Source organism: Falco rusticolus, chromosome 19, assembly GCF_015220075.1.
Source record: "Falco rusticolus isolate bFalRus1 chromosome 19, bFalRus1.pri, whole genome shotgun sequence".
Lineage (NCBI taxonomy): Eukaryota > Metazoa > Chordata > Aves > Falconiformes > Falconidae > Falco > Falco rusticolus.
The window spans coordinates 5,359,872-5,372,437 of NC_051205.1; the positions used below are offsets into that span (position 1 = coordinate 5,359,872).

General features: G+C 48.3%; 1 protein-coding gene across 1 annotated transcript; it reads right to left on the bottom strand.

The window, feature by feature from the left end:
- Positions 1-7,198: 7,198 nt before the first annotated feature.
- LOC119159149 (keratin, type II cytoskeletal 4-like) lies at positions 7,199-12,566 on the bottom strand. The gene is made up of 9 exons (XM_037411730.1): positions 12,105-12,566; positions 11,154-11,368; positions 10,772-10,832; positions 10,019-10,114; positions 9,263-9,427; positions 9,051-9,176; positions 8,585-8,805; positions 8,244-8,272; positions 7,199-7,677 (listed from the first exon to the last, which is right to left on the bottom strand). The coding sequence occupies exons 1-9, from the start codon at positions 12,564-12,566 to the stop codon at positions 7,199-7,201; spliced, it is 1,854 nt and encodes a 617-aa protein (XP_037267627.1).

The window sequence follows — 12,566 nt, forward strand, 5'->3', positions numbered from 1 at the left end:
GTCCTAGTGACTATGAAGAAAATTAGCTCTACCCCAGCCAAAACCAGTGCAACCCAGAACTGAAAAGCACCTTAAAATGCAAAAAGGTTTTTATGCTTCCACTACCTTCCACCTGGCTGCTTTCTTCACATAATAACACTGTTAATTTAATTTCTGTTGTACAAAAAAGCCCACTTCAAGAAAGCTGGTGGAGGTTCTGTTTCCTATGCTATTCTAGGTCAACATCTGGGCTCCTCCGAGCGGGCAGTTGCTCTTGTGCAATGGTGCTGAGCAGCTGAGGGGCTCTTGATGGTACAAATCCTTGATGCCTGCTGTGTTCCGTGCCCTGCTCAGCACCAGGGTTCCTGACAGTGCCTGTGTCCCAGCGGTTGTCCATTTGCACAGTGACAGAGGCATTGCAAAGTGTGTGCCTAAAGGTTGCAAAAAGCTGCCGTCTGGAGCGATTCCCCCTCATTTGCATCACTTTTGGGGAAATGCAGAAGTAATTGTATAATGTGAGTCTTCATCCTGCAGCTACAATCTGACCCGGAGTGATTCACCACTGAGGAATACACCGAGCCTCCTTTAATCCTGAAAAAAGGGTAAATCCGCCTACTAAACTGGACTGTGGCCAGTAAGCGCTGGGTATAGACAGAGGATTCCCCGTTGGGGTTCACCTGAAGAATACCGGTGGGATTTTTGTTCCCATGTGCAACTAGCACATAAGCCCTATTAGTCAATAGGTTGGATAAGTAGACGGTCCAGGTCTGAAACCCTGCTCCGTCTGCTCCAAACTGTGCTAAAGACGAGGGTGTTTCCAGGAAAAAAATATAACTTGCATTTCCCTGCAGTCAGAAAGGGAGGAATTGCTACTTCTTCAAACACACATCTCAGCAATTCCAGCTCCTGCCGCTCTGAAGACACCCTGCCCCATGGGTCTGTCGTGGCACGGCGCGCACCGTCCAGCTCCTCAGGAGCTGACGCGGGACCAGCTGCATGCAGACACCCAGCAGCTCACACCCAACTAGCCAGTCGGTTTGCATGGCTGGTTTGGGTTTGGGTGCCCTTCATTTCTTCTCAGCAGACTCGCAGATCATGTCGTCTGCGGTTGGGAGTTTCCTCGAGCCACCTCGATGACACAAGCCTAGCAAAACTGGAGAAGGAAAGTTAAATCTGCTAGCCTGTGTTTGGAGAAGAGCAGACCTGCAAAGGTTTCCTCAGTGTGGAAGAAAATCTTTGAACTCCCAAAATACTTAGGGACAGCCAGGTCAGAATTTACCCACGGATTTGGTTCAGCCACCAAACAAAAAGTGTTCAACGTTCACCTTGTTCCAGTGCAGCTGATTTGACGCATCCAAAGAAAATTGGAGTTTCCATTAAAATCATCTTAAAAGAAGTTGTATTAAGCAGAGGTGGGGAAGATCCATCATGATCCTCTATCACTTTCACCCAAGGAGGTGGAGGATCCTCTACCACTCTCACCCAAGGAGGTGGAGAATCCTCCACCCACACACTGAGCCTGGACCACAAGCCCAGAATCTCTTGCTCCTGCCCTGATCAATCCTTTCTCCAGAGAGACCTCTGACTCAAACCTTCCCCCTCCCTCCCGTTACTAATATTGACCACATCACAAGAAACAACTTACTTTTGAGTATAACGTGGATTGTGGAGCCGTCTGGCTGCAAGGAATGAGTGTTCACAGGAGGAACTAATTACTGGCTAATTTCTTACATGTATTTATCCACAATCTGCTTTGTGGCAGGCTCTTTGGGTATCATTTTTTCCCACCTGCCATGCAAAGTGTCTATCCACTTCCTCGGGCTGCAGATGTGTGTGTACATATATATATATGTATATATATATATATACACAGCCTCAGATTTTCCTTCTGTGCAGCCACAAGACACCCCACTTGGCTGCCCGCTCTGAGTGCTAGGAATAATAAGAACGCAGTAATAATTATAGTCAATGGTATGTTCATTAAAGAACAGAAAGCAAGGTATCGGGAGGGGAGCTAGACCATCTCGTTTGGTCCAGGGGTCAGAAATGGCAAATAAAACCACTGTGCTTTCTGGGAGCTGGATGCGCAGCTTATAAATTGGATCACTGAAGGAAAACAAAAGAAAAAAAAAAGCAAGTGATCCCTGATAATAATTCTCTGAGTAAAAAAAGAAATGCTATAAATCTACATCTTCTTTGTCAGGTCACAAAAATGCCATTTCTGTCCTCCAGGAAATTCTGAGCTATTTAAACTCTTTTATTAACACCTAGGATAAAAAGCTGAAATTATTCAGGTTGATTTTTTTTTTTTTATGTGGGATATTCCAAACCATATCTTTCTGATGTGGCTGGGGTTGACTGGGAAAGAATTCACCGTGGAATAAAGCAAAACTCCTGCTCCTACCTTATCAGCAAAGCAGGTGTGTTTTCTCTCTTCTTTATCTATGTATTTCATAGTTGCAGATAACTCAGCTCCCGAGCCATGCCAGCACTGGGGGCTTTCACCTCTGCTGATGCTCTGACTGTTTTCACTGCTTGCAGAATGAGTGGCACCAGGCTCATCACCACCACCGTGATTCATCCTGCAAGCTCCTCTGTTGCTATCAGCTCCAGAACTCCAGCCCTCACAGGGGTCCCTGCAACCTCTGAGATCTTTAAAGCCAAAACTACGGTACGTGCTGCCACACCTCGTGCCCCCTTGCTGCCTCCCAGGGTGGTCCACCACCAAGGTCTCCATAGGCTTGCACAGGGACCAAAGAGGGTCCTTGCTCCCGCAGAGCCATTCAGATTTTTTGCTGTTGCTACGGAATCAAAGGCTGGATGAGTTTGCTTTTGCCTTTTCTGCTGCTTCTGAGCTAAAAAGGCTGCCAAGACCCATCGTCCGGTGCTAGACTGCAGAGGTCAAGCATCTTCAGCTCATTCCAGGTAGGGAGAGAAGAAAGGGGCAGAGCAGGAAGGGAAAGAGCCCGTCTAGTGGCAGACTTTGAAAATATCCCTTACATTGGGCACGGCTGGATGAGATAAATGTCTTTTGAGCCTGCGTGGTCTTGTTTGGCTGGTGGTAATTGGTATCTGCTTTTGACATGAAAAAACATTATCACAGCTATCACACACACACGGAGCATAATGAGCAAGTGAAAAAGCTTAAATGATGATCTTGGCTTGGAGAACATTTTCTTGTTTAATGTGTTCCACTTGGGTTAATTACGAGTTCAAATATTTACTCTGAAGTGTGTTCTTTCAGTTGATTGTTGCGGTTGTGCCATCTCCTCTGCCTCGTTCTGCAGGGACACGCTGTGGCGATGACTTTCTCGGAGATGACTTTCTCTCTGTTTCTGTAAGAGTCCCACCTCTTCCTCCTCTTCCCGCAGTCTGGGCTTGATGTATTTAGTGCATAGAGATGTTTTAGGAGAAGGTGAGTCGCCCTTTCTAGTCTATAAATTAAGTCCAGGGTGAGTGGGTCAGTGTGATAAGGCTGTCTTTTTTTGAAGATGAGTTTACAGGAGAAGCGTTCCACCCTGGACAGGATGGTCGAAATGGAAAATGCTGGTTTATAAAGGGTGGTGACGTATTTGCAGGAGGTTGCCTGACTCAGGAGTAGAGTCATCCCTGCCTTCACACTGCTTTTTGTGCAACATGCCCAGGACAGGCTTGGGTTTTGGAGGGGGCACCCTATGAGCTGCCCATCTGTCCCCATGGATGATGGAGTCTCCTGCTGGGCCGTGCCCTTGGTCTAGATGGCTTTGCTTCTTCCCACTTCTTCACCTCCTTGACTGTGGAAATCTTTGGCCTGGAGTGCTTGTATCAGTCAGCCAAAACATCAAACCCAAAGCATTTCATAGAATAAAATTAATGGAGTGGTATTTTTAAATTATTAATAATTTTTACTAAAAGTACTGAGAAGAAATATTTTTCAGTTATCAAAAGGTTTTCTCTGGTTATTCTTAGCCGACAAAATCCAGTTCCCCAACTTAAAGCAACTGTTAATTTAAGATTATTGCTATTAGAAAGAAGAGCAAAAAATGAGTCACAACAATGGTCAAAATTAAAAAAAAAAAAAAAAAAAAAAAAAAGTGGGAAGGAAAAATAGCCATCACTTACCAGGAAATGTTCCTGAGCTTGTAATACAAGCTTTAATGAATAGTTTGAAAGCCATTTGAGATGAACCTTTTCCTTTTGCTACTGTGACAAAATCTTAAGAGCCAGCCTGCTCAGCTGTAGCCACAAAAAAAATAAATGCAGCCTTCATTTTCCTCTTTGGTTTGCTAAAATTATAGCTAAGAATATTGGGGTGTTGGCTCAAACATGAGGAGGAAAGGAGCTGCCCTTGTTTTGGAAGAGGTGGGATCATCTTCCTTCCTTTCTTCTCTCTGTTATTCAGTCCACTAGAAGATAATTAATTATTCTCCCATCGAAATTAGGCAGTCGCCGACCGCTTCCTCCGCTGGGATGGGACGAGATGCTCTTGCTAACGTTAGGAAGCTACTTTAGGCTCCTGTCCGTGATTCGCTCCTGAAGCAAGAGAATGAGGCAACTGACAGCCCAGACTCGTGTCTTCTTCTATCTGGGGACACTTTGGTGTCCCAACTGTAATGGTCAGGAGGGGAAAACTCTGGCAAACCTGGGGCTCGCTGGGCTTTCACCCCTTCAAGCCCGGGAACATTACACAAAGCCAGCTCCTGCTTCGCCAGGCATGGAGGGACAGCAAGCAAGGGCAAGGGTGGTCGGGTCAACCAGCAGCAACCCCAGGTCCCAAAGCTGTGGCTTTCTCCACCTCCACTTTCTCAAGCAACCGTCTTTTTTAGCAACAGCAAAGCCCGGTGAAAAGCTGACATAAAGCCAAGCCGAGTTGTTCTGGCTGTGGCTTGCAAAGGGGTGGCCGTGCCTCCCCATAGCCACGAGGAAGACCCAGACTTGGAGCCACAGAGGTTCCTGGAGAGCCGACCAGCGCACGACATCATGGCACAGAGTGACATCTTGAAACCACACAGGGAATCAGTGACGTTTCAGGCAATTAAGTAGAGCTGCCTAATGTCTCAGCAGGGACTCTGAGCACTGGGCTTGCCTTCTTCCCACGTTACGTTTCCAGGCGGTGAATGCGTTAAGCTCAGATGCAAAATTACCCACCTAGGTGGGCTCTGTCTCATCTAATTGGAGCCACTTTGAAGTTATAGAAAGTGCTGAGCTGGGTTTCCTCGTTTGAGAGAGGGGCTTACGTGGAGGACACCTGGCTCACGTGGAGGACCACCCGGCTCACATGGAGGACCACCCACCGCACCAAACCAGTCTGACATATGGATGGTCAAAGTCAGATGAAACAGCCCTCACCCGTAGCACAGAAATGACATCGCATGCCCTTCCCCAAAGGTGCTTATCTTCTTCCTTGCGCCAGTCTTTAATATTCACTTTTTTTTAGGTTGCAATTAGAATTTTGCCCAGTGAGAGAGGGGAGATTAGTGGTGCCGTGCAACCTGTAATTCTTCATGTGCTGGAGACAGGAAGAAATTCACTGTGATAATAGCGTCTGCGAACCCAGCGGATGACAGGCAGGGTGTATTCGTCTGAGTACATGCAGGCGTCTCACACGGGGACGTCTCCATCTGCACTAATACCCCTGCCCCGGGCTGCCGGCAGAGCCGGGAGAGAGCTAATTGATGCAGTCTAGGGCTTGATGCATTTCATGCTAAATTAGGCACCTGTGCTTGGTCAGATGAATCACCCCATGGAAATGTTGGTGTCTTTCCATGAAATCAGCCCCCAGCCACCAGCTCACACACTGAGCTCTACAGAGAAGACTTCAAAACCGAGACAAAGTTGATCCCACCCCGTTACAGCCAAGAGAACTCATAACTTATCCCTTTGCCTTTGAAGTCGTGCACTTTGTCAGCCCTAATGCCGCTGAAGCAAAGGGGTTATGGCTGAAATACACCTGATTCTGGCAGCACACAGCCCTGGTCACAAGCCCATTGAGCCCAGAAGGTCGGTGGTGGCATCTGCTTCATTCAACCACCGTGACATGGAAGGACCAATCAAATGTGTTGCTCTGAGGCTGCAGTGGTGAACAAAGCTACAGGCTGGCAAACTTGTCCTGGAGGACATCTTACAGATCTCGGAATTATTTTGGAGGTTTCTGGCAATCTTTCACATCAGTTGCTACTTGGGCTGTAAAATATCTTAAAGGCGATGTGATATAAGGAGGTGAATAAACCAGAATGAACACCACTGGGCTCTCCCACCTGAGAGCATCTGAGTCCCACCATGCTCCAAACTGCCTGAAGAGACTCAAAAGATCTGTTTGTTTCTTTCTTTCCCCCACAGATTGAGAAAGAGCACTTCTTCACCTGTTCTGTAATTTCTTTAAATACCGTCTATGGAAAAAAAAATCAGAGATGAAAGATGTACTTTAATGCAGTTTATTGAAGGCACAGTGAAAAGCTGGGAAGTTTGAGCAGTCAACAAAGGAAGCTCTGCTCACATGAGTACAAGGTGTCAGCTCAGATTTATGCACCAGTAACTTCCCTTGGCATTTTGGGGTGGGGGGTGAGCTCTTCTAAAAATCAGCAGGCTTTGAACTAGCCGCCCCTAACATGCAGAAGCAAAAGAAATTACTATGTGTTCATCTGTAAGCAAATTCCACAAAAAGCCTATGGCTGCAGCGTGACTAGCAGGTGCTTTGAGAGCTGAAATTGCCTCATTTAAAATTTAAGCTCAAATTTGCAGCTCAGGGTTTCTTCTTTGGGGATAAAAAAAAAAAGGCGGGGGGGGGGGGGGAAGCATGCTCTTTGTAGCACCTCCTGGGGAAATTAAATCATCACTCTCTTTTCTGAAATGCTTTGGGAGGAGCTGGAAGAAAAAGAGGTGTCTTGTAAGGGAGAACTTTGTTAATGAATCTGCTTGTTATGGGAAAAGGCAGAGAGAGGAGTCAATGCAACAAGCAAACCCTTAAAGCTGTGATAATCTAGACAGGATAAATTCAGAGAAATAACACTGTGCTGAACACCTGCTGGAGAAGCTTGCTAGATGTGGCCTTGGGGTGGGGGGCTCTGAAAACGTGACTTGGTGGGGTAAATATCTGATGCTAATACGGGTGGGAATGGACAAACGTTGCTACTAGAGGGCAGAGAAACTATCCCGCATCGTCTCAGTGGTAGGAACCGCGCGTCCCGGCGTCGCTCTCCGACGGTGCTGGCTGTGCCACCTCCCCAGCCGATGGATGGCCCTACGGAACAACGCACGGGTCTCTGACAACCCCATAGTTCCCCACCACGCCGTTGTTGCACCCCACAACTTCAGGGCTGTTCGCCACGACGACGGGAGGGCCCCCCAGCTGCCTGATGACGCAGCCTTGGTTTCCGAAGCTGACCACCCCCCCAGCCTGGCAAGCCCCCATCCTGGCATTCAAGCCCCCGTTCCCCGTGCTGATGACGGTACGGGCTGGGTACCCCCCACTCCGGGAGCTGAATCCCCCATTTTTGCAGTTGACACCTCCAGCTTGACAATACACCTCTGGGACACACTGCTTGGCCACCGAGCTAATGACTCTCTTGGGGTGGATCCCAGCGCTGCGGGAGCTGAATCCTCCATTCTGGGAGCTGTGTCGTCCGGAGCGTCTCCCCAGGGAGCTGTAGCCAAATGCAGCCCCGTTCGCAGCCAGCATCCCGCAGTCATCGGGGATATTGTAGCCGCTGCTGACCACAGCTGCAAGACAGCCCGCAGGATTAATTATTTAGAGGGGAAAGCTGAAGACTCTCACAAGTCAAGCTGTTTCATGAGTGACAGAAGCAACCAAACCTGATTTCCTCTAGATTTGTCCAACGTATCTGAGCCCCTGCTCCTTCCAACTCCTCCCCCATGTCCCAGCACATCCCCTCGCAGATCCTCCCAGTTCCCACGTTGCTCATCTGGCTGGTGGCATACTCTTTTTCCCAGGTTCAATGCACAGCGGTGCATTGCCTCGCGGGTCCACCAGGACAGCTTGCTGTTGCCTCCAAGAGTAGAAAAAGGTCATGAATTTGACCTTCACCCCTCCATCCAATAGATGTTGGGGTTTTTTGTGGGTGTTGGGGTTTTTTTGTTTGTTTGTTTGTGGTTTTTTTTTTAATTCAGAGGTATTTGAGATTTCTGGGACTAAATGTTCAACGTCAGCCCAGGCTGAAATGGAAAAGGGAGGCAAAGGGAGCTGGGGCAGACGGGTAATGCTACTCCATAAACTGCATTTCCTAAAATGAGAAACCCTCATGGCTGAAAACCTTCAGGTTACTTACACACGCTCACCGGGTTCCCCACACATATCCTGTTAGAGGAGAGAAAAGAAGCACACGTTATCTTATTAACCACTTGCATGCACATCCAGAAATCTGACATTACTCATAAATTCCAGCCATACATCCAGCCCACTTAATCCCGTGTTGTAACACGTCTGACCATCCCTAGGACAGGAACTGTTTTTGCTGGCACAAGGGTGGCCTGTATGGCCTCCAGCCATCTCTCCAGCCCCAGTTTCTGTGAGCCTGGGAGATCCTAGAGCTGCAAAATCCACTCAGGAGCTTTAATCATTGTGGCCTCTGATATACGGGAAAAAAGGGACAAGGTCTCCGTCACCCACCTGCTCTCTTCACCCTCCAGTAGAGTCTTATATGTTGCAATCTCAATGTCCAGGGCCAGCTTGACATTCAACAGCTCCTGGTAATCCCGCAGCATGCAAGCCAGCTCATCCTTGGCCTTCTGGAGGGCATTCTGCAGCTCAACATGCTTCTCCCGGGCATCTTTGAGAGCACAATCCCCACGCTGCTCAACATCACAAATGGAGGTTTGCAGGCAGGATACCTGTCAGAGGGGAGGATAACACTGCAGGTGTCTCCAAGGCTTGGTTTCCTAATTTCTGGACTTTGAGTTTGGATTAATCCACCAGCATCCCTTCTCTTTATCCACCTTTCAACTACACACTTTCCAACTACAGCCTAGAGCAGGTCTTACATCTACCAAAGGCCAACACATTATCCTTCCCCGTATCTGAGCTGTCCTCCAAGACATTGCTCTTTCTGGAAACATCACCTCTGGGCCTCTCCTACCTGCTTCTTCACGTTCTCCAGTTCACACTGCAGCTTCTGTATCATCCGGGTAAGCTCTGAAATCTCACACTTGTTGCTCTGCAGATCATCGCAATACTTGCCTCTCTTATCCTGCAGCTCCTGAAACTGGAACCAAGACACAAGACAATCATCATTTTTGACCTGCAGCCTGTTAAGTTGCCAGGCAGACCCCCAGGTGGCTTCCTACTCACCCTGGTTTGGTAGAAAGCATCGACTTCTTCTTTGCTCTTCTGAGCTATTTCTTGGTACCAGCATTCAACGTTCTTGATGATGCTTTCCATGTCCAGGTCTCGGTTGTTGTCCATTTTCACGATGACCGAAGTGTCACATAGCTGGCGATCTACCTGAGCTCTTTCCTACAGGTTGGGGAATGGCTTAGTCAGCTGTTAGCAATTCTCAGGCTTTGTAGTGAAGGAAGGGCTGGGACAGAGCCACGTTGCTCCGCTGATGGATGTAACGAGTCAAGAAATGTCCCTCAGGTTGGCTCAGCAGAAAATCCTCCCTGCTAGATGAGTTGCCACATGTCAGCTGCTGACCTACATGCTGACCTGCAGCAATTCTGTCCACATCAAGGGCAAGGAATCCGAGTGACTTAACCCTTGGTATCCTGTCATCTTCAGCATGTTAATGACAGGATTAAGCTGGGAGTTTCTTTAGCTCTAATCAGACAACTGCAATCCGGAGTAACTAGACAGTCACATCTGTTTTCTTAGGGGTAGAGTTAGGACACGGCCAATTCGTACCTTGAGCTGCGTTAAGAAAGGGGGAACCACCCTATTTCCATCATAATTGTGTTAATATTAAATCAGCCTTGTACCTTCACGTTCTCAAGTGTTCAGGGCTTGGGATGAGACATGTCCAAGGGGGGTTTCAAGCTGTAGAAGTTTGGAGCACCTGAAGGATGAGCCAGCCCCACCAAACTCCCGGGACGGACCAGAGAAACTCACCTCCTCAAACACACATTTCAGCAGCTCCAGCTGCCGCCTTAATAGATCCACCTTCACCTCCAGCTCTTCCTTGTTCAAAAAGATACAGTCTGCATCCTGAAAGAGAGGAGACACGTTCCAGCCCAATCTGGCTGAAAATGTTGGAGAAACACACGGAAGGCAGAGGCAGCACCAATAAAACAGAGACATGTTTCAACAAGATTTCATGAGCAGGAAGGTGTGAGACGGTGAGTCAAGATGCCCCAGTGTCTCCTAAAGGACAACAAAACCATTCCAATGTGACTTACAGGGATTAGTTTGTTTATTACTTAAGACCTAGCTACAAACTCAGAATAGACTAATGAGTATTTAAACATGATTTTTTTAATATTGTTCAAATGACTTCTGCTTTTCTGATGTCCAAGTAGAAAGGATGTGAAGAGACAGTCAGAAAATAACCAGCGTCTTAGACACCAGGTATTCCAGCGTGACCTCTCCCACTCTGTCTCCCTTCCACAAACACACCCTCCCATTGCACTTCCAGAATGCGCTTGGGGTAACAAAACTGTTGCTGTAGTGCTGGTGATGTAAGCTTTGAGGATACATTATTTTCACTGCTAGCACTTGCCTCTTTTTCTGACCCCGTGCCTCCCTCGTCCTGCTCCCTGTGACACTCCTGCCAGGCGTTTGCTAATAACGCACTGTTCCGGCCAAGCTGTACAGCAAATAAACCTGTTATAGGTACAATGGTTCCTGTATATTTTAACTTCTCACCTTTTTGAGTGCCACAAACTCATTCTCCACAGTCGTACGCCTGTTGATTTCTTCTTCGTATCTGTTGGAGAAGGCAAAGAAAAGGGCTGAGGCAAGCAATGCCAGACCAGATGCACAGACACCAACCACCAGGCATAAATACCAGCCTCCGCTCGCTCAGAGGCTGCCATCAGGCACTGTAAGATCAGCGTCCAAACATTAAACCATCCCAAGATCAGAAGGTTCCTCATCAACAACATTAACAATGCAAAGAGTCTGCAAGTGAGACAGAAGAATGTGACATCCCCAAGGGGGATGTGCCACATGTCTGGGAGATGTTGCCTGAGATGAACCGGGGGAGAAGGGAAATACCAACAGTTAGAGGAGACCTGAGGGTCCTTACTTGCACTTGAACTCCTCCACCAGCTGGCTCGTGGCACATTCTTCGCTGCCCAGTTTTTGCTTCTCACACAACAAGCAGTCCAGGCGCTTCCGCAGGTCGCAGATGTAATTCTCAAAGTACAGTTCCAGGTTTTTCCCTTTCTTCGGTAGGACGTATTGCTGCAGGAGGCCCCACTTGGTCTCCAGCACTTTGTTCTGCTGCTCCAGGAATCGGACCTGCAGGGCAAAAATTAGAAATTCTTCACAAAGAGATTAATGCAAAAACTCGACACCTCATTTAACTGTCTCCCCATACTGTGAGACGGCAGGTGCAAGAATGGGATTTTCGGGGAGTGAGAGCTGATGTGCCATGGTGACCATAAAATTATTTAGAAATCTAGAAGGCACCTGTCTACATCTGCCTTTCTCACCAATGAATAGAAATAAAGCTCCTCTGGATGGTGCCTCTGATGTATTTTAGGAGGAAATCGAGTCCCCAAAGGGTGGAACCTCTCCATCTCTGCTTTTTCTACAAAAGGATTCTAAGGTGACAGCTCAGGCTTAGACATTTAACATTTAGGTGCCTGAATCAAGATTGAGCTCCTTTGCCTTTGGGAATGTTTTTCGAACATTCTATATTAAAAGACAAAGGGAGAAAAAGGTTCTAATACAGGACAGGCAGATGAGCCCATCAGGGCTGTAACTTCTAGCTGAGCTGGAGCAAGGTTGTGACGAGCAATCCAGCCTGGAGCTGAGGCCATCCAGAGAGGAGACACCTCCAAGAAAGCCCAGTGCTGCCATGGCCACAACACAAATGCCACCGAACACAGAAGGTCTCGCCCTGAACCCTCGTGGCTTTGCAGGAGTCTGGACCCAGCCCAGTGATGCAGGAGCTCAATCAGGGTTCTGGAGGAGGCTGGTTGTGTTTTATTTTTCTCAGAGAAGTGCACGTACAGCGTGGGTTTGCACTCACCTTGTCAATGAAGCAGGCAAACTGGGTGTTGAGGGTCTTGATCTGTTCCTTCTCCTGACAGCGTATTTCATGTTCCAGCGGGTCGACCCCAACGCAGAGGGGCTTCAGGAGCCGTTCATCAATGCAGATACCCTGGATGCCATCAGCCTTGCGATCGGGGTACCCTCTCACGATGCTATATCCCCTGGGACCACAAAGGCCAACCCTTCCTCCGACACCACTGTAGCCTGCGCCACCTCCGAAGCCGAACTCTCCAAAACATCCCGTACCGCAGACCCCGTTCACGTAGGAAATTCTCCTGTTTGCACCCAGGTTGCAGACGCTCCTGCTGCTGTAGGCACCAGCTCCACACCGGGCAGGCTGGCAGGCGGAGGCAGCGTAGCTTCGACCACAAATCTCGGAGGCGGAACTGAAGCCTCTTCGTCCCAGGACGGATCTCACCGTCGGCGCCTGTCTGCTCAT

Coding starts and splice junctions, on each gene's coding strand:
- LOC119159149 (XM_037411730.1), bottom strand. CDS start 12,566: ATGAGCAGACAGGCGCCGACGGTGAGATCCGTCCTGGGACGAAGAGGC. Junction 10,833..11,153: donor GTGGAGGAGTTCAAGTGCAA/GTAAGGACCCTC, acceptor CTTCTCCAACAG/ATACGAAGAAGAAATCAACA. Junction 7,678..8,243: donor GGGGAACCCGGTGAGCGTGT/GTAAGTAACCTG, acceptor GCTGTCTTGCAG/CTGTGGTCAGCAGCGGCTAC.